Genomic DNA, 21488 nt, shown 5'->3' with positions numbered 1-21488 from the left:
GAGCAAAGCAAATAATCCCGGCCCGGCCGCTTGCACTCTGCACAGGCTCAGAGGCAATGTTGCTAATCTAGATGCCCAAACAAGGCTCTGGCGCAGGCAGGGGGAAAGCGGCGGCGACGGAAGCTCAACGAGGCAGCCTCCTCTCCCCAGAGGGTCATAAGCTCAAGGCTGGGGAGTATGGGATTTGGAGTCCCCCGAAAGGCACTTCCCGGCGCTCCGACCAGCCCGGCGCTCTCGCCTCCCCATCGATGCGCTCGGGCGCCGCTTGCTCCTGCCTGCCTGCCTGGCCGGGCAAACGGCGCTCGGCTCGCGCTGCCTTTCTGGGCTCCACGTGGGCTGGGCGGCCATGGCGGATCCCCGAGAAGCCACCGTTGCCGTCGCCGCCGCGGGAGGGGGCGAGGGCTGCGCTCCGGCGCCGGCGGCAGGTAACGGGGGTCGGGGTGAGGGGGTAGGGGAAAGGAAAGACGGGGGGAGGGGGCTCCTCCGGGGGGGGGCAGCAAGGGGTCCCGGGCTGGAGGGCTTGGCTGTGCGGCGGGGAGGCCTTTGGGCTCTGCCCCTCCCCGCCAGGAAACCCCGGGAGGGGATGCGGTGTTTTTTTTGGGGGGGTCTTCCATGGGAGGCGGGGGCCGGCGCCCTCCCCGGCTCGGTTGGGCTGCTTTGCCCCAAGATCTTCCCTCCCTCTCCCCCCCCCAAACTCGAATGCTCAGCCTGGACAATCTGCCCCCCACCCCCACCCCCGCCGCCTGAAGGGTGGGTGTCGCGGTGCAAACCCTCAGCGGGGCTTCCTCGGGCTGCCCCCCCCCCGCCTTCGCCTTCGCCTTCGGCTTCCCTGCCGCCGCCTCTCTCTCGGCCGACACGCTCCGCGGAGTTTTGCCTCCGATCGTGACGTGTGTTTTCCCCCCCCAGGCTCGCATGACCTTGGCGTGTGGGGTTATGGGAGATGTAGTCCCTGGGGTCCCGAAGGAAGGAAAGAAGGTCCTGATGATGGCTAGAATGAAGGAAGGAAGCCGAGGGGGGGGGGGGAGAGGAGAGGGAGAGATCCTTGGCCCCTCCTGGCCTTCTAGGATCTTAAAAGGAAACTAGATTTAGGGTGACAAGCTCTTAATGCCTAAGCTTATGGGAGTTGTAGTACAGGACATCCGGAGAACGCCAGCTTGGCTTGCTGCGCCTTAGGGGGAGACATAGTCCGAGGCACCTCACGAGGGATCCAGGCTGGGGAGTCACCCTTGTCGGAAGAGCTTGAAGTATTTCCTTGTGTCTGGAGCGGGCAAAGTGTGGCTCCTGTCTAGATGGCGGCGGACTGCAGCTCCCATCATCCACAGACAGCGAGGGCGGATGATGGGGCACATGTGGCCTGCCTGTCTGCGGGGCCACCTGATCCCTGTCTCTCTGACTCACCACCTAATCCGAACGTTTGTTTATTCAAAATCAAGGTTTTAAGTCGCCTTTAAGGAGAGAACCCTCTCAGGGAGGCGGAGGAAAAAGATAAGAATAATGCAAAGCAAATACAGCGAAATGCAATGAATAAATATTCCCTCACAAACAAACAGAAACTAAATGAGCTGCCGGGCTGGCAACCTGGAAAGGAAATGCTTGGTGACACCCCCAGCCCCCCCCCCCGCATCTGCCAGGTGGAAGGTAGTCCTCAAGGTGTCCCGGCACTGCAGGAAAGCCCATCTGCCCTGCTGGCAGGGGATGAGGTGCTTGGTAGTCCAGAAGGCCTGGTGGCTCTGTAGCTGAAAACTCTTATGTTCCTTACCGTGATTGTTAACAATAGGCTGTTATTGTTACTGTTATTGATGCTACGGAAACCTCAGCGGCTGCCAGGTGTACATAAAGATAAAAGGCTCCTGCCCCAAGGAGCTTCCAGTCCAGAAGACTCGGCTGTGAATCTTCATGGGAGACCTTGAACAGATCGAGTCCTCTCTTGGCCTGTTGGGGAACTGAGGCAGAGAGGGAGGAGTGGGGGGGGGTGCGTGTGCCCCCATGAGATGCCACCCAGGCCAGGCAGTGAGTCAATGGCAGACGGGGGGTGGGGGTGGGGGTGGGATGGGACAGGACAGGACGGCTCCACCCCCATCCTTTGGCGCCTGTCCCTCTCTTTGCGTGACAGCTTGCCCGTGAGCACGAGGGCCCGCTTGTGCCCACTGCTCGCTCTCTTCCCCCCCCCGTGAGTCGGCGGTGAGTCAGTGGCGGCTCTCTGCGTGGCCTCTGCCCACCGCCACCCACGGCTGTTCTTTCGGGGGGGACACTCCCCGTAGCCCCCAGGACCATCGGACCTCCGCCCCGAACCACCTCCCTTCTTCACACCCCACCCGGGCGAGCCTCGCCTTGCTGAGCTGAGCTGGCGCTGATTCACACAACGCCACGTGGGTGCTAAAAAAGGGCGTTGCGAGTGTGAGAACAGCAAGCTGGCATGATGATGATGGCTGTCATTGAGGCGTCAGCGCCCACCTGGTGGTCCTGGACGACAACTCTCTCTCTTTCTCTCTCTCTCTCCTGGCCCCTCCCTGGGGTGTGTGTGTGTGTGTGTGTGTGTGTGTGCCGGGCACCCACCCTTCTCTCCCTCTTAGCCTCTCCCTGCTGTTGCTCCCTCTGCCACCAGGCCCTGGGGGGGGGGATCGGCACAGGAGGAGTGGGGGGTGAACGCCAACCCGGGTGTGGGGCCACGGCTGGAGGAGCCTCTCGGATCCCCCAGGGAGGCCCAGACAAGGCGGCGGGAGAGGCGGCTTCCCTTCTGTGGTTTTGGTGTCCCTCCCCTGGAACGGCTTTCCAGAAATCCCTTTTTGGGTCTTTTCTCTGTCCTTTTCCCCTTCACCGAAGGGCATGCTCTTGAGGACGCAGCCCGGTCCCGCCCTGGAGTTTTTATCCCCCCCCCCCCCGCCCGATGAGGATCCTTCCCCTCTTTCTATGCCACAGTTCTCCGAAGGGAAGAAGGCTTCTTCCTTCTCCACGTTACTCGCACGACAACCCTGTGAGGTGAGGGCAGGCAGAAAGACCGTGCCTGTCCCAACACCTCCCCCCCCCACCACCAAAAAAGCTTTATGGATGGGCTGGGGAGAAGAACCACAGTGTTCCCGACCCCCAAGTCCTGGTCCCCGGTTCTCGCTCGGTCCTCTCGCTGTGTTGTCTTGCCAAGGAAGGGCCAAGGAGCAGCCGGTTTACGCCGGGTCTCGCTCTGGACGAACCGCAGACTGCCTGCACGGGGCCCTTTCCTCAACGCGGGGTGCGCACGACCCATTTTCTGAGATCAAGGGTTGAGGAGAGGGGCAAGGGATGGGGGGGGAGTCCCTCGGCGGGTGACGGCTCCTCACCCCCGGCTGCTTCTCTTCCTCCTTCACCCCCTTCTCTTGCAGCTCGCCGGGCGCCCCGCCGAGTAGCTCACCAGATCCCTCCGGAGATCCTGTCGGACCCAGAACTCCAGGCGGCCGCGGCAGTGCTGCCGGCCAACTACAACTTTGAGATCTACAAAACCGTGTGGAGGATCAAGCAGGCCGGGGCGAAACGGGGTGAGTCTCTGGACGGCAAGGGTGCCGGTCGGTCTCAGGACAAATGTGAAAACGAGCCTGTGAAACCCGTTGGGGGGGCAGTTTCTTGCCACCAGTGGCAGAATGACCTCACAAACCCTCCCCTCCCACCCCATTCACTTCCCCCCAAATCTCTGTGTGTTATAAAAACCTGCTGCTCCTTTTAGTGAAGCTAAGCGTGTGCATGCTCTTGGAGCAAGCCGAGAAGGGCTCTTGGGTCAAAAAGATAGAAGCAACCCATCCGGGGCTTCTGAGTTTTAAAAGCCCTTGTCCCAAAGCAGCCACCGTGTGGTCACGCAGGTCCACCCTGGAGCGGAGATCCAGCCAGGAGAGCTTGCTGCATCCTAATAAACGAGGAAGGGAAAAAGGGGTAGCTTCTCATTCTAGTGCATCAGGAGGGGGAGGGCGGTGAAGATCTCCTTTTCTCATGAATGTGTGCGTGAGAGATATCTCTCCAGGCCCTCATTCCTTGGCTCGAGTAAAGAGCTGTTTATTTGGGCCACTGGCAATGTTTCAGCCCGTGAGGAACAGCTGGGTTGGATTCCCTTCCTGCATGCACAGCATCAAAGCTAAAGTGACACTTGGAAAGGGGGGGGGGGGTTGGTGCGGACTGGCCCCCTGATGGCTATTCATCCCTACTGCTCTCTCTCTCTCTCTCTGGCTGTATGTGTGCGTGTGTGTTTCTGGGGGGGGGGGGAGAGAATCCTAGCCTTGAGGATGGGGTAAGGGCAGGGAAGAGAGGGGTCATCAGGGTGCCAAAACAGAGCCGGGTGCCACCCCGGGTCCCTCATGGCTGGGCTGCCAACCGGTGCCCTCCCTGCCAAGACTGGACGGCTCGCCTGTGCAAGCTGCCCGTCACAGCGATGCTCAGGCTCGCCGTCAGGAGGGTAATGGGATCGGACAAGGCGGGCCGGAGAGAGAGGCCGCGCGTCGCCTGCTGGAGAGGGACCCGCGCTCTGTGGCAGGGCTGGCGGGGAAGAGGGGGCTTGTGGGGTGGCCGGGGAAGGGGAGGGGAGGGGAGGCCACGGCTGCTCCTTTGGCTCTTCAGAGCAGCGAAGACCTTGGCTTTCCACCGGCAGGTGTTCTGGGGGGGCAACCGTTCTCGGAGATCCCGCATCCTGGTCAGGGTGGTGGTGGTGGTGTCGTCGTAGGAGAAATTGGGACTCCCCCCCCGGCATGGGAACGCAGGGTGGGCGGGTGGGTGGGGGTCTAGACTGGGCCTGTGCCTCTGTTGTAGGCTCTTCTGATGCGGGGATCCCGCCCCTCTCTCTTCTCTCCCCCCCCCCCAGTGGCCCTGCAGATGCCAGAAGGCCTCCTCCTGTTTGCCTGCACCTTGGCTGACATCATTGAGAGGTGAGGAGACGGGGGGGGGGAGGTTCATAGTCCGCCCCCCCCCGCTTGGACCAGGGCAGAAGGCTGGCAAGTAGAGGCTGTGGGTGTGTCTGTGTGCATGGACACCTTGGTGGGTGCTCGGGAGGGGAGGGGCCGGGACGCAGCGCGCACGCACAATCTGATGCAGAGGGTGGTGGTGTCTCTTCTTGGCTAAGCCTCCGGGTGTCCCTGACATTTTGCAGGGCGGCTGATTTGAAATGAGGCTCCCTGTGTGGGGTGCGGGTGGGTGGGGAAGGGGGCCCTGCCCCTCCCCCCCAGTCCTGGGAAGCCCCCCACCCAGAGTTGCCAACTTGGCCATGATCCGAGGGCCTGGCTCTGGCCTCTTGCTGGACGGCTAGCTGGGCGGGCCAAGTCACGTCCTGGGGAGATTTGCTTCCCCTCCCAGGGCTCCCTCTCCCCTGAGCCACTGGGGGGGGGGGAAGAGGCACTGATCTGCTGGGGCTGTGGACCTTCCCCTGGGGGGTCATCGGGCTGCCTTTCCTCCCTGCTGTTCAGAGCTGCTGCCATGTTCTCCTTCCAGACAGATCTGGTGCCTACTCCAGGAACATCCCCATTGTCAGGCTAAACTGCCCTGGGATGGGGTGGGGATTCTGGGATTTGTAGTCAGTCCTGTCTGCAAGGCAGAAGGAGAGTGGGAGGGAGAGACTAGGAGGGCAGGCCTCCACACCCTGCTGGCCGGGAAGGATGGGACATGTAGTCTGCCCCACCGAGCCATGCCTCTGGGGGGCCGGAGAATTGCGGTCAGCTGAGAAGCTGGCCCTGCTCTGTCCTGGCGCAGGAGCCGAGTGGGTCCTGCATCGCCCTGGCAGAGATGGCGTTTGGGGGTCCCAGGGCCACTATCCCCCCCTCAATGCCAACGTCTTTCCCTCCACCCCCCCATGCTGGGTGGCTTTGCCCCTCCTCTCCTGCGGCAGGCATTCCCGGCTCCTTTAAGGGATCCTTGCCCCCCCCTCCCTCCCAGCATGGGGCTGCTTTCATGTCTCTGACTTCAAAGGCAGCTGATTATGGCGATCCTTTTATCTGAATGAAACCTGAAGCATGACTTCCCCTCAGCCTCAGCCAGCCGGGGATCATCTCCTCTCCTCCTCCTCCTCCTTCCTTTGCCCTGCCAGGGATGATGAGAAAGCAAGCGAGGGGGGGGGGGAGAAGAGGGGCAAGGAGGAAGGGGGCAGGGCTGCTGTCCTGGCCCCGATCTGCCGGCTTGCAAGGTTGGCCAGTTTTAAGGGGGGGGGGCGGTCTAAAGATGGTCAGCTTCCCCGGCGGGGGGGGGGGTTGGGGCCAGTTCCTCCCCAGCAGCCCTGGTGGATGGAAGGGGCCCCACTGGAGGGCAACTGGCTGTGCTGGGTATGAGTGTTTGGGGGGGGCGTTGTCCCCTTTCTCTCCCCTGCGCGGCTGCCTCGTCTCCTGGAGGCCTCTCTGCGTCAGGCAGCTGAGAGGCAAGTCTGACCCCCCCCCGTCCCGTCCAGCCACCCCCTTCGTGCAGGTTGGCGCTCAGCCTCTTTGCCGAGCGTAGCACATGGAACTGGGCGGGCACGGAAATGTCGGGCCTGAAAGGGGCATCGTTGGCAAACCCTTTGGAAACCCCCCCCCCCAATTAAAAGCTAGGGCTGGGAGACCAAGGAAATCCGGCGAGCCCCTGGCTTACGGAGTGTGCTGAGCAGGCAACTGAAGGGAGATGCTGAGAGTGGGAGGGGCTTCCCTTCCCTTCTTCCCCCCCCCGCCTGATCCATTGGGTTCTGTTGCCAGCCCCCCCCCCCCACGTTTCCCTGTGTTCAGTGGGGCTCAAAGCCAGAGGTATAGCTGTTTGCCCCCTCCTTCATCCCCTCCCCGTGGGATGCCCTTTCCAGGAAACCCCCCCCCCCATTTCCATGCCCATAGGGAGCCTCAAATAGCCCAGATCCCCAGGAGGAGGAGGAGGAGGGAACGGGGGGGGGGAGCAGGGGCGGGAGTGGGAGACCCATCCCCAAAAGCCATTTGCAGGGAAATCAGGCGCTCCGTTATTCTAATTATGTGCAGCCTTCCTCTGCTAATGAACTTGCGTAGGCAGGAACCACCACGTTTCACGGGGCTCTGCCGGCCTGGCTGTGGGCCTGGAGGGTGGGGTGGCCGGTGGCGGGGGGGGGGAGGAAGTCCTCTGAAGGACCTCAGGAGGAAGGAGGCTCTTGTGGCCACAGCCTTGGTCCTGCTGCCCAGAGAGGTTGGACTACAACTCCCATTATCCCCAGCCAGCAAGGAGGCCCTGCCAAAGGCATCCGAGTTTCCTGGGCAGGTTGGGGTCCTCCAAGCCCCTTCCCAGCTGGACCCCCCCCCCCCGCTTTCTGGCTTCATTTCCAGGTGACTTTTTCTTCATTCTATGACCTTGGGATAGCATTGAACAGGGCCTGCGCCCCCTGCCCCCCATATCTGCAGGGGAGCCCCTTCCCTATTGCCAGCCCCCCCCAGCCTCCCCCCCCTCCTGCCCAGAACAGGAGGCAATGGTTCGTGGCATCCGATGCCCTCCGGCCCTTTCCAATCAGATTTAATGATCTGTTTATTGGGTGACATTTGATGGAGCCGAGCGGGCAAAGCCAAACACAGTTCTCCTCTCCGGGGGGGGGGGGGCGGGGGCAGGTGGCACCCCAGGAGCCCTGGCACCTGCGTCGGTTGCCCCGGTCAGAATCCGTGAGGCCTCCCAGCTCTGGCAGCGGCGGCGGCGGAAACAGGGTGGTGGTGTTTTTTCCCCCTCTGGCTTCTCTGGAGGATGGTCTAGGCGGCAGGTGCTCGAGTGAGACCCCCGGATCAGAGCCCGCCGCGTCATTTGGACTTGACAGCAGACGTTTGCCGCTGTCCCCTCTCGTCCTGACTGGCGGTTTATGAGGCGTCTCCAGGCTGAGATGCAGGCAGAGAGCCGTTCGGAGGACTGTCTGTGCCCAGATTAAAAAGGCAGTACATGCACGGCAGTTCTCCCGGGATGGAAAACTTTTTTTTTTTCAAACCTTCATATTCGTAGACCGCAAAGGGCACCCTTAGGAATGCCAGCTTTTGGGATCTCCAGATCCCTTCATCAGGAAATGTGTTTGAAAAGCTGGAGACCGGGAATGGGAAAAAGAGGAGAAGCTAGTTCATCGTTACTCTTTGGTTGAGCCAACAAGTCATGGAAACAGCAGCGCAAGCTTGGAAGCCACACAGAACTCCTCATTCGGCCAGAGGTGCCTCTGGGGGCACAGGAATGCCACGGCACCAGGGTGGCGAGGAGGGGAGGAACTTGAGAGACGGAGGGTCCGGTCACCAGCGCCCCTTTGAGGCGTCGGCCACTTGACATCGTTAGATGGTTTCAGTCTGACGAATGTATTTAAAGCCGCTCTTGGCCGGTGGAGCAGGACCTTCCACCCCTCGCGCTCTAAGCACCCGATCCTCTCGCCTTCTCTCCCCCCCATGGCCTTTCTCTGCCCTGGCAGCCCCCCTTTCCCCTCCCTCAGGTAATGCCTCCTTGCTTCCAGACTGGCCCGCCTGGTCCTACGATCGGCTGGCGTGCAGCATTAGGAAGCCAGGCGCGTATTTTTGATGAGCGCCTTAATCCTCCGAATTGCAAACAGCTTTCTCCAATTGAAGAGTGGATTAAGTGCCCTCCCAGTTAATCATGTTGACATCTCCGGAATAGCCGGTGCTAAAGCCAAGAGTTGGGTTCCTTTTCTTGGGGGGGGGGAATTGAGAGTGAGTGAATGGGCCTGGTTGGGGTCAGTCCTCAAGCTAAGTCCTCCCCAAGGCAAAGGGGGCAGTCAGTTTTCCCCCTCCCCTCTGGGAAGGGGTCACCTCTCCCTTAAGGCCTGGGAGGGGTTGTCCTCCCCCCCCCCCACAACCTCCTCCACTCCATCCTGTGGCCTTTTTGTAGCTTTCCTTCTGCAAGGAAACCCCACAGAGAGGCCGGAGGTGGAGGGCCGCCCCCACTTGCCATCTGGGAGACCGAGTCTGAGGGGTGGCCGGTCTGGCCCAGGGTCCCCAGTCAGGAGAGGGTGGCCAGGTGTGGGGAGACTTGGACCCAGGCTTTGGGGGTCCCAGCGCCCCAGCTGGGGAAGTTGCCGGGGAGCTCCGCTGGTCTGCACACCTGTGTCGTCCTCTCCCCGTCCAGGTTCACGGGGGCGGAGGCCGTGGTGATGGGCGACGTGACCTACGGGAGCGTGTTGCGTGGATGATTTCACCGCCCGGGCCCTGGGAGCCGATTTCCTGGTCCATTACGGCCACAGCTGCCTGAGTAAGTATCCAGGCGGATGGCTTCGTTCGCCTCTGTTTTAGCCTCACCACAGCCCTGTGGTGTAGGCCTTGCTGAGAAAAAGAGGTGAGAGAGATTTCTGCCCAAATATTCTGCCTCAAAGTCTGGGAACTTTGCCACCCTTTTGCACCAAAGCCCTTCCTCCTTCCTTCCTTCCTTCCTTCCTTCCTTCCTTCCTTCCTTCCTTCCTTCCTTCCTTCCTTCCTTCCTTCCTTCCTTCCTTCCTTCCTTCCTTCCTTCCTTCCTTCCTTCCTTCCTTCCTTCCTTTTCTGTCTCTTCCTACGGCTGCCTGGCGTCCCTTCCTTGGCCACCTCACCCTGGTTGCCCCGTGGAGGGCAAACCCCTTCCTGCATGCATGCCCCCCCATGCCCCCCCCTCGTGGGAAAGGTTCAGGAGGGGGTTGCTTGGCATGCACGTGCACACTCTGCTGTGGCAGGGCTGGTGAGGAGGAGGAGGAGGAGGATGCTGGGTTGAGCCAGGAGGGGAGGGAAAGGGAAGGGAAGAGAGGAAGGGAAGGGAAGAGAAGGCAGAGCATCCTCCTGGCTCCCTAGGCGGAACGGAATGGTACTCTGGATTCTGTTGCCGTGGCAACCGTGCTGCTGTCCCAGATGCTGCTAACTTTGAAGTCCACCCAGAGATGGAATCAGCTCAAAATAACAGGCAAAGGAAGGGGGGGGGGGAAGAGCAGGGATGGGGGGGGTAGAGGGAAAGGGAGGGGCACCATGAGCTCTTAAGGTGGATCAGCCCCAGCCCTGATGGCCCCCCCCGAAGGAAAAAAGGGGGGGGGAAGGAAGGGAAGAGCCGGAGAGGTGGAGGAGACGCCGTGTCTCTTTGGAATGAAGGGGATGCACAGTTCTGGGGGTGGGGGTGGGAAGACTTTGGGATAAGGCCCCCCCTTCTTTCTGGGTGCCGTCTCCTCCCTAAAGGTGGGGGCCCTAGCTGGCAAGGAGGGAGGGGGAGCCTGGGTTGGGCTGCCCTCCTTCTACCCCCCCTCCAACCGCCCAGTCTTTCTTTGCTCCTCTTGCCGCAGGGCTTTGCTGGGGGTGCAGGCAGAGCCTCTCTCTCTCCCCCCCCCACCCCACAATGCTGCAGCCTGCAACCTGCCCCCTTGTGGCTGCAAAGGGAGCTGCAAACTCTCTTCTCCCCTCCCCCCCCCCCACTTCACACACCAGACCACTTTAAGACACCTTTAGTGGAGCCTATTTTACCTTTTCAGGGATGTGGGATGGCTCCCCCCCCCCCCCAGATTCCCTTGAGCTCTTAAGGTCGAGCCTGGGGCAAAGAGAACCAGGCTGTGCGTGAGACCCATCAAAGGCAGGGGCTTTTCTGCACACGCAAAGAGCCCCCTCCTCACTGCCAGGATATTCCCTTTCTACTCTCCCCCCCCCAGTTCACAAATCACCACAAGCAAAGTCCCCCCCCCGGCTCACATGATTCAGGGGGACTTTGGGGGTGTCTTTGGAGGATCCACCTCACCCGTGTCAGATGGAGGGGGAGCCCCAAACTCCTGACCCAGTTTTGTGCTGCTGGGCAGAGGCTCAGAGGAAGAGATGGAAGAGGGAGCGGAGACTAATGGGGCGGGGGGAGAAAAGCTAGTGGTCCATATCCCTGGCAACAAATGTGTGTGGGGGGGCAGGCGGGGGGGGAATAGCCTGGGTGGGGAATCAGAGTAAGAAGGACCCAAAGAACTCTCGGAAATCCTCCCTCCAAGGTGACCTCTGTGGCCGTGTTTGTTCCGGGGGATTTCATAGGGGCCAGAAGCTTAGGGTGTCTTTTTAAGGAGGGAAGAATGAAGTGCAAATGTGTCTTCTTATCCTAACGAGCTTTGCCTTCCTCCCCTGCTCCCCTCCCCAAAGTTCCCATAGACTCCACTCAGGGCATTAAAATGCTGTACGTCTTTGTGGACATCAAGATCGACACGGGCCATTTCGTCGAGACGCTGCGCTTCAACTTCCCCCCAGGGACCCGACTGGCCCTCGTCAGCACCATCCAGTTTGTATCTGCGCTGCAGGTAAGGAGAGCGGGACCCTCGGTCGTCCCTCAGTCAGGATTGGGGGGGGGGATAGAGACTTCCGTGCCCCACCTCCCAGGAGGAGGGAGGCGTGTGGCCGGCCGGAGGGTGTGCGTGGCGCTGAGTCCATTACTGGCCCCCTTTCCCCCCCCCTGCAGGCGGCTGCCCAGGAGCTTCGGCCCGAGTACACGGTCTGCACCCCGCAGTGTAAGCCTCTCTCGCCTGGGGAGATTCTGGGCTGCACCTCCCCTCGTTTGGCCCGGGACACGGACGCCATCATGTGAGTAGCTGCCGACACGAGAGACAGGCTCCTTTTGAAAAATGTCCGTCCCGGGGCTGTTCTGGGAGCGGCTGTTTTCCTCGTGCCCGAAGGGCCAACATTTGGCTTGCAAAAGAGCCCCAACTCAACTCCTTTTGAAAGCCGTCCTTTTTAAAGGTCGTGTGTTTGTAGTCCTCGTGGTTGGGAAGGAACTTGCCAGCCGAATACTGGAACTGGCGGAGCAGCGCTTCTCATGCTGGGCTAAATAGACAAAGCGTGTCCCCCCCTGCTATAAGGGCATCTTTGGCCCACTCCAACCTGCTCCGTGCTTTCCCTTCGGGGGGGGGGAAGATGCCATTTACAGGTCCCGCCAACGTGCCCTGTTAGCATTGGTGAGAACTTGGCCGCCTTTTTAAAGCAACTTCGCCTTGTGTGGACACCCCAGCCAGGAAGGCCGGTAAGTTTTGCCTCCAGGCGGGGCAAAAAAATGAGCCCCGGCTGGGTCTTGGCAGCTGGGGGAGATGGATAGCCGGGGGCCGATGGCGCTGCTGCCCCATTAATTTTCCTTAAGGACGAGGAATTAGACAAGCCCCCGGTTTGCATGCACCTAATTATTGGTGGTAATGGAAATGCTTAATGCAGTGTGAACACCACCGTGCAGAAATTTTGCTGGGGAGAGATAAATAACACCCTTGTCAGTGGAGGGGGCGGTTGTGGGGGGGAGGGAGAGGCCAGGTGGGGGGAGGGCCTTTCGAAGCCACCCCTCCCCGTCTAGGAGAGGAAGGAGAAGCCTGGGGGGGGGGGTTGTTTGAGGGCGAAGAGGCCTTAAGGCAAGGAGGGCCTCCGGCCACTCACCAGCCTTCTGCATCAAAATGCAGGCATCTCTCATTATCTTCTCTCGCCTCCCCCGTTGGCCTACGACTCTCATCAGCCCTGGGCGTGGCCACTGGAAAGGGAAAATGGGACCTGTAGTCCAGGAACCTCCAGTGGGCTGCAAATGACACACTCTTTGCTTTGGGCCATCCTTGGGATCCGGCCGTTGCTTTCCCTTTCCCCGGGAGGGGGGGGTGGCACCCCCCCGGCTGACCCACAGCTGGAGGGGGTGTGACTCCTGGGATGGCCCTTCAGCCCATCTGGGGAAGAGCCACATCTCGTGGCCTGGAGTTCCCCAGCAGCCTCTGGTGGTGCTGCGTTCCACAGGCCTGGCTTTCCTGTCCATCCTGGGGGGCCCGGCCTTGCTCCCCCTCCCAGTCTCCAGCTGTCAGAGACCCTTGGGGTGCTTCAGGGTGGGGTGGGGGGTCGTAGCACCTCAGCCCCAATGCGTCCCTCTCGCCACCCGCCGTCGGTGGTTCAGGGCCAGCCGAACGGCTGACGTTGCCCCTTTGCTGCTCCTGCTGGCCTTTCGGGCAAACGTTCGTTCTTTTAAAACAAAGAGAAAAGGAAAGAAGGAAGCACCAAACGGACAAATGAGCTTTGATTCTCCAAAATGTCACAGTCCAATTAACAGCCCAAATCTAGTCGGGTTTTCCGTCCAGATTCATTCCCCGACCTCTCACTCCATTAGGGCGGCCGAATGAAGAGCATCTGAGATGTAATTGGGACTTGAAATCTGATTACAGCAAGAACCCAGATCTTTCCTGACTAAACGAGTTGCGCCCCCCCTCCACGGCTCTGGGGGGGGGGGAGGAGGAGGAAGAAGACTGTCCGAGGCCTCGGGCAGGATGGAGAGAAGAGGGTCTCGGAGGGAAGCCTGTCTTCCTGGGCTCCCCCCACCCCAGGCCCGACACAGGGGCCGTTCCTGCCCAGGGGTCTGGCCCTCCCCTTCCCTGCCAGGGAATCCGGGCTCCAGCCAGGTCACCCTTGACTCTGCTGCCTCGGTGGCCAACTTTGCCGCTTCCCGATGGCTCTCCTGCTGCTGGGACGCTGGCCAATCCCGCACAGGACAGGGAGCCCGGCGGCTTCTGGCAAGAGGTTTAGTGTGGGCATGCCATGGGAGTCGGGAGCCCGCTGTGCATTTTGGAACAGGAGGGGGTGATGGCCGACGGACCGCGCCAAGGGTCTGTGTGTGGCCCTCGCCTGAGTAGGGACGGAGGCACCCCGGAGGCTCCCCTCGAGGTTCCTCCAGAGACCCATAGGACCCGCTCTGACCGGCAGCCAAGGCTCCCTGAGACCTCTTTCCTGCCCCTCCCTGGGGAGGGAGGCCCTTGGGCAGCCCAGGGTTCCTGCGGCAGGCAGAGATCCGCCAGGCTCCTTCCTGGAGGCAGGGTGATACATGGAAAAGGAGGAGGAGGAGGAGGAGGAGGTCTCTGCGGTGGAAGGTGGGTCAGCTTCACTGAGGAGGTGGGGGGGGGGTGCCCTCCGTCGAGCGCTCCTTGTTCAGAGGCGGCCGATCCATGAGCGGCCTCGGAAGAAAACGGCCGGGCAGGCAGAGCGGCGAGAGGCTCCGCGCCAGATTGTTTGGTGTATTTATGCCAGTGTTTGCCGCTTTCCTTGCTCTGAGTTTGTATTTATTTATCCTATTGTCGTTATTGATATTGGGCTGTTTGTTTTTTGACTCAAAATCATGTAATCGTCACAGAACAAGCGGAGCGCTTTTTAATGCCGCGTGAGCGGCTGCCGAGCCTCGCAATGAGCTGGGCAGGGAGGAGGACGAGGGCTTAAAGGGGAGACGGGCCACCCTCGAGGGACCTCGCTGAGCTTCCAGGGAGGGGTCCTTGGGAAGTTGGGGAGGGGGCCCCCTTTCTGCTCCCCCCCCGGTGCAGGAATCCTCCACCCCGGGGGCCTCGCTCATCTTCCCACCCACCCACCTACCTGCCCTCCCGCCCTCCCTCTTCTTTCCCTTCCAGCTACCTCGGAGACGGGCGATTCCACCTGGAGTCCATCATGATCGCCAACCCGGGGGTCCCTGCCTACAGGTATCAGGGCGCGCACGTGTGCCTGGATGTGTGTGAGAGAGAAGGCTGAGGAGGGCCGTGTCCGGGGGGGGGGGGGGAGAGGCTGCTGCCCTTCTTCCAGTGGCTGGTGGTTCTTCGGAGGCGAGGCAGCCCTCCAGCCCCGATGAGGACGGCTAAATGCACGGAGCCCTCTCCTTTCAAAAGCAGTTTGGGGGATTCAAGGCTGGACTGAGAGGGAAGGACGGCAAACAGTGATTAGGGAAAGGCAAACACCCCGCACAGACTTTGCCCCCCCCCCCCCGTCTGAAGCTCTGTTTTCGGAGACGGGCCTGGAAAGAGTCGTGCCTGCAGCCGAAAGACCGGCCGGGCTCTTGATGGGGTTCCCCCCTGTCTCTGCCCCCTTATTGCCCCGTCCCCCTGGGAAAGCCCTTCTCCTCCCTGGGATTCCTACTGCTCCTGAATCCTGCCTTCAAGCGTCCACTGCAGAAGCTGCTGTTTTGCTATGTCTGTCCCGGGAGAGGAAGCCTCCCTTCCGGTGGGAACGCACCCTCCCCGAGAGCGGCTCCTTTTTTGCAGGCTCAGGCGTACAGTGGCCATGAGTTCCACAGAGCCCTCCTCCAGCAGGACGCTTGTCCTTTTTGGGGGGTGAGGGTGACAAAACCTGCTTCTTGTGAATTTAGCCAAAGCGGCAAGAGGATGAATCCCCTTCCTCCGGGTCTGGGGATGGGCTTTTCTGCCGGGGGGGGGGGCGCTTGCTTCTTTTATCTGTTATGGTCAAGCCCCTCTGGGCAGCGTGGACGTGGTTTCCTTCTGTGCGTTAATTCGAGGTGAGGGGACGATGCACACACACCCCCGGGGGGGGGAGACGCTTGGGAAGGGCCAGCTGCAGAAGCCAGGCGTCTGGTGCCGCCTTGAACAGCTGCCAGAATCCGGGCAGGGCCCCCCCTCCTTTGCCCAGCAGAGCAGCTGCCGTTTACTTCCCCGAAATCTAAACATTTTGACAAGGTACCTGTAAAAGCGTTTTCTGGGGCACCCATTAAACTCTCTCTCTCTCCCCCCCCCCCCTCGCTCCAAATGCTGCCACTGCTGCTGGCGCCGGCGGCGGCAGAGGCCATAAAACGCGATGATGAGGCTGCTGAAAGCCGATGATGATGAAATATCCGAGTGCAGAGGAGCCGCTCCTCCGCTCAGGCGAGGCCCGGCCGCCTCATCACATCTGAATTTCTGAGCAGGCCGTTTGTTATCGGCAGGGCGGAGGGACGGCAGCTTTATGGGCCGGGGAGGCGGCCTGGCCCCGCGCTGGCCCACCCCCCTTGATTAAAATTCCCTTGGTCGAGCCCCGGTGACAAATCACCCCTATTTCCTGGGAGGCAAAGGAAGGGAGAGGAGCGGCGGAGCGTGGCCCCTGCTGGGCGTGGGGTGGGCGGCGGGGTGCCACGGAGGGAGGGGGGCGCTGGGTCTCGAGGTGGGTCCCCCCTTCCCTGCAACAGCTCCCATCCTAGGGGTGGGTGGAAGGCGCTGGAGCCGGCCCCATATGCCTTTCCCCCCCCCCTTTGGCACCCCTCAGCCATGGGCGTTCAGGGTCCAGGGGGGAGCGTGACCTGGGAGGGCCTTGAGTCCTCCCTTTGGGGGCCTGGCCTGCCTCGCAGGAACGTGGTGGTTGTCGTGAGAAACATGCCCCGGTCATCTCCTGGTGACTCTGCCCCCCCCGGCCCCCCTGCCCCAGAGGCAGCCCTCTCCCCTTGGGAAAATCAAGGGGTGGCCAGATCCAGAGGAGGTCCAGAGCCCCAGCCGTGGCGCCCTCCCTCCCTCTCCCCCCCCCTCCGGCCCCAGGACTGCTGGCTTCTTGGCCTGGCAGCTGGTCCCTGTGCAGGGGGCGGGAAGCCTTTGTGGCAGAGGGGTCTGACTCCCCCCCCACCCGGCCTTTCTTCCCCCACCCTTCTCCCATATGTGTCTGTGTGTTTGCGCACGCGCACATGCATGGATGGCCTTGCCTCTTCACTTTTCCTGTGTCCGTCTCCCCCCCCCCCGGCAGGTACGACCCCTACAGCAAGGTCTTTTCCCAGGAGGAGTATGCCCACGCACGCATGCAGGCGTCTCGGAAGGAGGCCATCCGCCAGGCGGCGCGCGCCTCCAAATGGGGCCTGATCCTGGGCACTTTGGGGCGCCAGGGGTCTCCGGCCATCCTGGAGGTGAGCGGCCCCGATCCCCTTCCCTTCTCTCCTCGCGTGCAAGGGAAGGGCCGTGCGGGAGCTTTGCTCCACAGGTTTCAAAGGCTGCAAGGTGGGGGGGGCAGGGGCGAGGGGGAGGGGGAGCGAGTGAGGGAGCGAGTGAATGACGGGTGCATTGAAGCACATCCAGTGCCCATCACTCTCGTTTGTTAACCGGCTGCCCGCTAACGAGGAAAAGGCCAAGGAAAGGCCCGGCCCGGCTAGAATGAGCAAACGCGGCTGGAATGCTTCAGGACCACTCGGGCTGAGGATGAAGAGGAGGGAGGGGCAGGTGACAGACCCCCCCCCCCCATTATGGCAGGGGGGAAGGGCAGAGGAGCCCTGGTCTCTTGGGCTCTCCCCACGTCCATCCATGGGGCCCAGTCCCCCTTTTTGAGTGTCTCTGTGTTCACTCCCCCTTTTTTGCAAATACAAGAACACCTTTCGGCCTGGAGGGAGGGGGCCCCTGGTCAGGCCCCTTTTGTGTGGGGGGGCAGGGGGGACATTCCACATCTGGTTGCCCCACTGTTGGCAAAAAACCTTACCTCTCTCCCCCCCCCACTTTCCCCCCCCCCCCGTTTTATCCCCAGCACTTGGAATCTTGCCTCCAGGCCTGCGGGAAGCCCTTCGTCCGGCTTCTGCTCTCGGAGATTTTCCCGAGCAAATTGCAACTTTTCCCTGATGTCCAGGCGTGAGTAGCCCTCCCCTCCCCTCCCAGCCTGCAGCGTGGAGGGGACCCCTTCCCCTCCCTCTGTCCTTTCTACACACCCCCAAGACTTTGCTGTCTGAAGCAAATGCTCCGCCCGCTGAGCGCTGCTGCTCTCTCTCCCCCCCCCCCGCCGCCTGCAGGTGGGTCCAGGTGGCCTGTCCTCGGCTCTCCATCGACTGGGGAGAGGCCTTCGGGAAGCCTCTGCTGACGCCCTACGAGGTGAGTGTTGCCCCTTTGGCGGGGTGGGGGGTGTCTTTCTTGGAGGGGGGCAGGCCGGGGACCGGAAAGGGAGACCCATGGCGCCTCCCTGCCCCACTTCCCGCCTCCCGTCCTCCCCGCCAGGCGGCTGTGGCGCTGCAGCAGATCCCGTGGCAAGAGATCTACCCCATGGACTTCTACGCCAGCCAGTCTTTGGGGCCCTGGACGGCAAACCACGGCAGCCCCCGACAGGCCCAGAAGGCGGCCAGGGAGAAGGAGGTGAGTGACGGGACGGGGGAGGGGGAGGGGAGAGGATTCCCCCCCCCCCCCCCGTCCTCTGCCTCTTGAGCTGGAGAGCATTTGCAACTCCCCACCTGCGTTCTGGAGCTCTGACCTTTGGCCCTGCAAGGCGGGAGTGGGGGGTCCCTTTGCCCTAGCGCCTGCCTCCTCTCCCAGCGTGGGGCTGATGGGGGTTGCAATCCAAAACGCCCAGCGAACCAGCGGTTCCCTGCCCTCATCTAAGGTCAGTAAGTGATGGCAGTGAGGAGATCCGAAACCGGGACCTCCAGACTCGCCCTTTCAGCCCCTTCCTCCTTTGTGCTCCATCAGCAACGAGGGCTCCGGCCGGGGGGGGGGGGGAGGGCTGCAAGGTCTGGTGCTCCGTGCTCTGCTTTGCAACCCCCCCACCCTGTGCAAGCTCTTCCTCAAGAGGCTGTCTTAATTAATAACAGCAATTACATGCTGCCAAGTTGATTCCAAGGGCTTTAAGTGGTATAAAGTGTTCAGAGGCGGTTTCCACTCAGTCCCTGCTTCGGGTGGGGCCGGGGGGGGGGGGAGACACACACCCTGCCAGCTACCCAAGGCTATCCGGGCACATAAGCCCCACAGCGTGTCCCTCCCCCCCCTGCCAACACCCACCCCACCCTGTGCTGTGCTCTGGGTGTTTTCAGCTGGCCCCTCTGTGGGGATTTGAACTCTTGGCCGCTGGCCCTGCAGCCAGAATCTCCAACTGACTGAGCCATACCGCCTCTGCCATTTAAAACCCCCTCTTTTAATTGGAGGTGACAGGAGCTTGAGCCCAGGAGCCCTGGCCCTCTCACTGTCTCTGATCACGGAGATTTGGACGGCCCCAGCAGGGTTTGGACGGGGCCGTCCTCCCATCTCGCTCTCCAGTCAGGTGTTGTAGACACGTCACGAACACGTCTGCAGGATATTCCTTTTTTTCTTCCTCCAGGCCTGTGTTTAGGCCCACACACCCATGAACGGAACCAGTTATAGGTGCATTTTGCATGTTCCCTCCCGAGGCGCAGTTATTTCAATATGCCTCCACAGACAAAACCCGGTCAATGCATATTTTAGAAATGTGCACAGTATTTTATTGGCAGTTTTCAACCGCACCGATGTGGTTGGACGTGCTTAGTCTCCCGCTCTGTCCCGAAATGCATCCTGAGTCCAGAAATGTACAGATTTCCAGCCAAGCGTTGCATCCAGTAATGTACTCAGCACGGGAGGTGCAGAACTAATCAGATCCATGAGAAGCCCGCAGTGGAGTGAATTTCTTCCAAATCTCTCTCTCTCTCTCTCTCTCTCTATATATATATATATTTAGTCTCAGCTTTTGAGGTTTTATTTTTAGGGCAGAGTCTCCCTCCAGTGGCGAGTTCAAGTGATGAAACTCAGTAGAACTCCTGCTTGGTTGTCCGGGCACCCTCGTGCCCCTGAATCACGGGGATTTTTCTCCCGAGCTTTCCCGTTAACGCCAAATGGATTCCATGCCACAAAATTCTTCTCGTTTGTTTCCCAATTGAACCTTAATGAATACCCGTCTTCCCTCCACCGGCTGCCAAATGGTCCGTTGATGCATTAAATGCACACATACACACTGTTACAGCTTTTGAGATGATTTCTCGCTGATTTATCATCAGGATCTTAACATTATTTTTGTTATTTTTTTTAATTATCAAACAAACTTCCAACCTAAACAAGATAAACGTAACACCACAATAAAATACAATTACATAATACGCCAGTGCCACCATCACGCTCAGAACTAACATTAATAATATTTTTAAAGGCTCTTACCGTTGTTTATGTAATTTTGCTTGTCAACAAAGCCTGAGCAGATGATCTTTTGGGCCTATTGGGGAGAAGCGTGAGAAAACAGGCCGTCTCCATAAGCCATGTCTCATCCTGAGTAATAAATGACTAATTATAAATGATATTTCATGTTATAGTGGAGGGGGGGAATTCTCTCAAAAGCAAGCATGCATCGAGCCGTTTTGATCACAGAAGGTTTTAATTCCCCGTCACTGATCATGCTTGCTGCCATTACGGGTTGGATTAAGGCATCCCCAGGCCTCCTCAAGAGGAAAGGGTCCTTGTCCTTCTGTTGGTTAAAAGGAGGAAGAGGAAGAAGGAGGAATCTCTGTGTGGAGACAATTCCCAGGCCATGCTTTTGTCTCCAACCTGCAAGGCCCGTTGGAGGCCATTCAGGGACATGCTGTTTCACGGCTTTAATTGCGTATGGATTAATTCATTAACGCTTGAAGCTCTGTGGCAGAAGGGGAAGGCTTCATCGCTGGACCAGTAGCAATTGTGGGTGTGTGTATGTGTGTGTGAGAGAGACTTGGAGAAGCAGTCTAGACAGGACAGCAGACTTCCCCAAACGATGCTTCCATCTCCTCTGCCCTCCTGCAGGGCGGTGTAAAGAATTTGAAAAGATTTAATTGCAGCAACAGGATGGCCTGTAAACTCAGAAAGGTCCCCTTGGACAAACGTTTCTCCCCCCCCCTCCCAGTCATGGTGGGTGTGGGTGAGTTCTTTGATAGAGCCATTGATGGGGTTTAAGGGATAGGGACGAAGGAGCCTCTGGTGCCAGAATATTGCATGTGTTGCCCAGCGACTGGAGCCCAGGACGGGAGAAATTCGGGAGGCGGCTGTGCTCCTCAAGCAGATGGGCTGCACAGCACGGCCGGCATCTCTCTGGCTTGGTTCTTTTAAATGACCCACAATAGCCACGAGGGACGGCTGTGCCCTACTAACCTTAGGAGCTGAGCCACGGCCTTGATGCTACTGGGGGTGGATGATGATTGCTCGGCGCTTGATGGGCAGGGGCGGCGCCAGCCCCTCCTGCTTGGATCCCCTCTGGCTGAAGGGGAGATCACCAGAGCAAGCTCATAAGGGCACCCGAAGACGGAGGGGTGAGCGTGGGTGGTTCAGCGCGGGAGTTTGACTGTGTCTGTGTTTTCCAACTGCAGGCCAAGGTGGCCGAGTCGAGGCTGCCAACTGGGGAGAAAGCCTGCGGGGGTTGTCCCTGCCCGGAGGGAGCCCTCCAGCAGCCGTGAGTTTCGGAGCAGCACCCGGTGCGTTTGGACTCCGGACCGCACGTTGCCTCAGAAGCAGGCACGAAGAACCGGGGAGGACCTCAGCTTTGGGCACCAGTGCTGGCAGGAAGGGACATCTGTGAAGGGGCAGCTGCACGTCCGCCATCGTCACCACTACGCACGCACGCTGCCAGGCTTGCATTGTTTCGGAGTCCTGCTTTGGTACAGCCAGGCTGGCAAGAAGTTGCTGGTGGAAGGAGGGGGACGGACGGATCCATGCCAGCGGGCCAGGCCATCCTCTGCTGTGTACCTCTGAAAGCCGCCTCCTGCATCGGCGCCTCCCTCTGGGACTGCAGTCCTGGGGGGGGGGAGATTCCCCAACCGGTGGCCTTGGGAGCTGGTTATGTGTGTGTGGGGGGGCTGTTGGTTGGCTGGGCTGTAACGCGCCCCCCCTCCGGCCTGAAAGAGAAGCCCCTCCACCTGGCTAACTTCTCAAACCATTCGGAGAAAAAGGAGGTAAAAAAATCATTTCTGATTATTAAAAAAAAAAAAGATGGGAGAGGACCCAGAAGGTGTCCGCAGAGGGTGCCGGCTTCTGCTGGCGGTTGCGATTCCTGTTCTTTCAAAAGGGAAGTGGAGCCATGAAGAGCGAAATAAATATTTGCAAGTTCTTGTGATGGAAATGTTTTCTGTATTGCAAAACAAAATGTTGGGGT

At 60.2% G+C, this 21488-nt stretch overlaps 1 protein-coding gene across 1 annotated transcript; it reads left to right on the top strand.

Moving 5' to 3' along the window:
* The first annotated feature begins 165 nt into the window (after positions 1 to 165).
* DPH1 (diphthamide biosynthesis 1) lies at positions 166 to 21449 on the top strand. The gene is given in 13 exon segments (XM_072978711.2): positions 166 to 425; positions 3357 to 3509; positions 4817 to 4880; positions 9028 to 9070; positions 9072 to 9150; positions 11025 to 11179; positions 11338 to 11459; positions 14285 to 14353; positions 16368 to 16524; positions 17133 to 17233; positions 17392 to 17470; positions 17594 to 17728; positions 20707 to 21449. Coding segments are annotated over 13 exon segments (1323 nt in total). The 5' UTR covers positions 166 to 346; the 3' UTR covers positions 20794 to 21449.
* The last annotated feature ends 39 nt before the right edge of the window (positions 21450 to 21488 follow it).

The sequence above is a fragment of the Pogona vitticeps genome, chromosome 7 (genome assembly GCF_051106095.1).
Source record: "Pogona vitticeps strain Pit_001003342236 chromosome 7, PviZW2.1, whole genome shotgun sequence".
In the NCBI taxonomy this organism is placed as follows: domain Eukaryota; kingdom Metazoa; phylum Chordata; class Lepidosauria; order Squamata; family Agamidae; genus Pogona; species Pogona vitticeps.
Note: the sequence above shows the minus strand (reverse complement) of the source record. Positions and strands in the feature narration are given on the sequence as shown.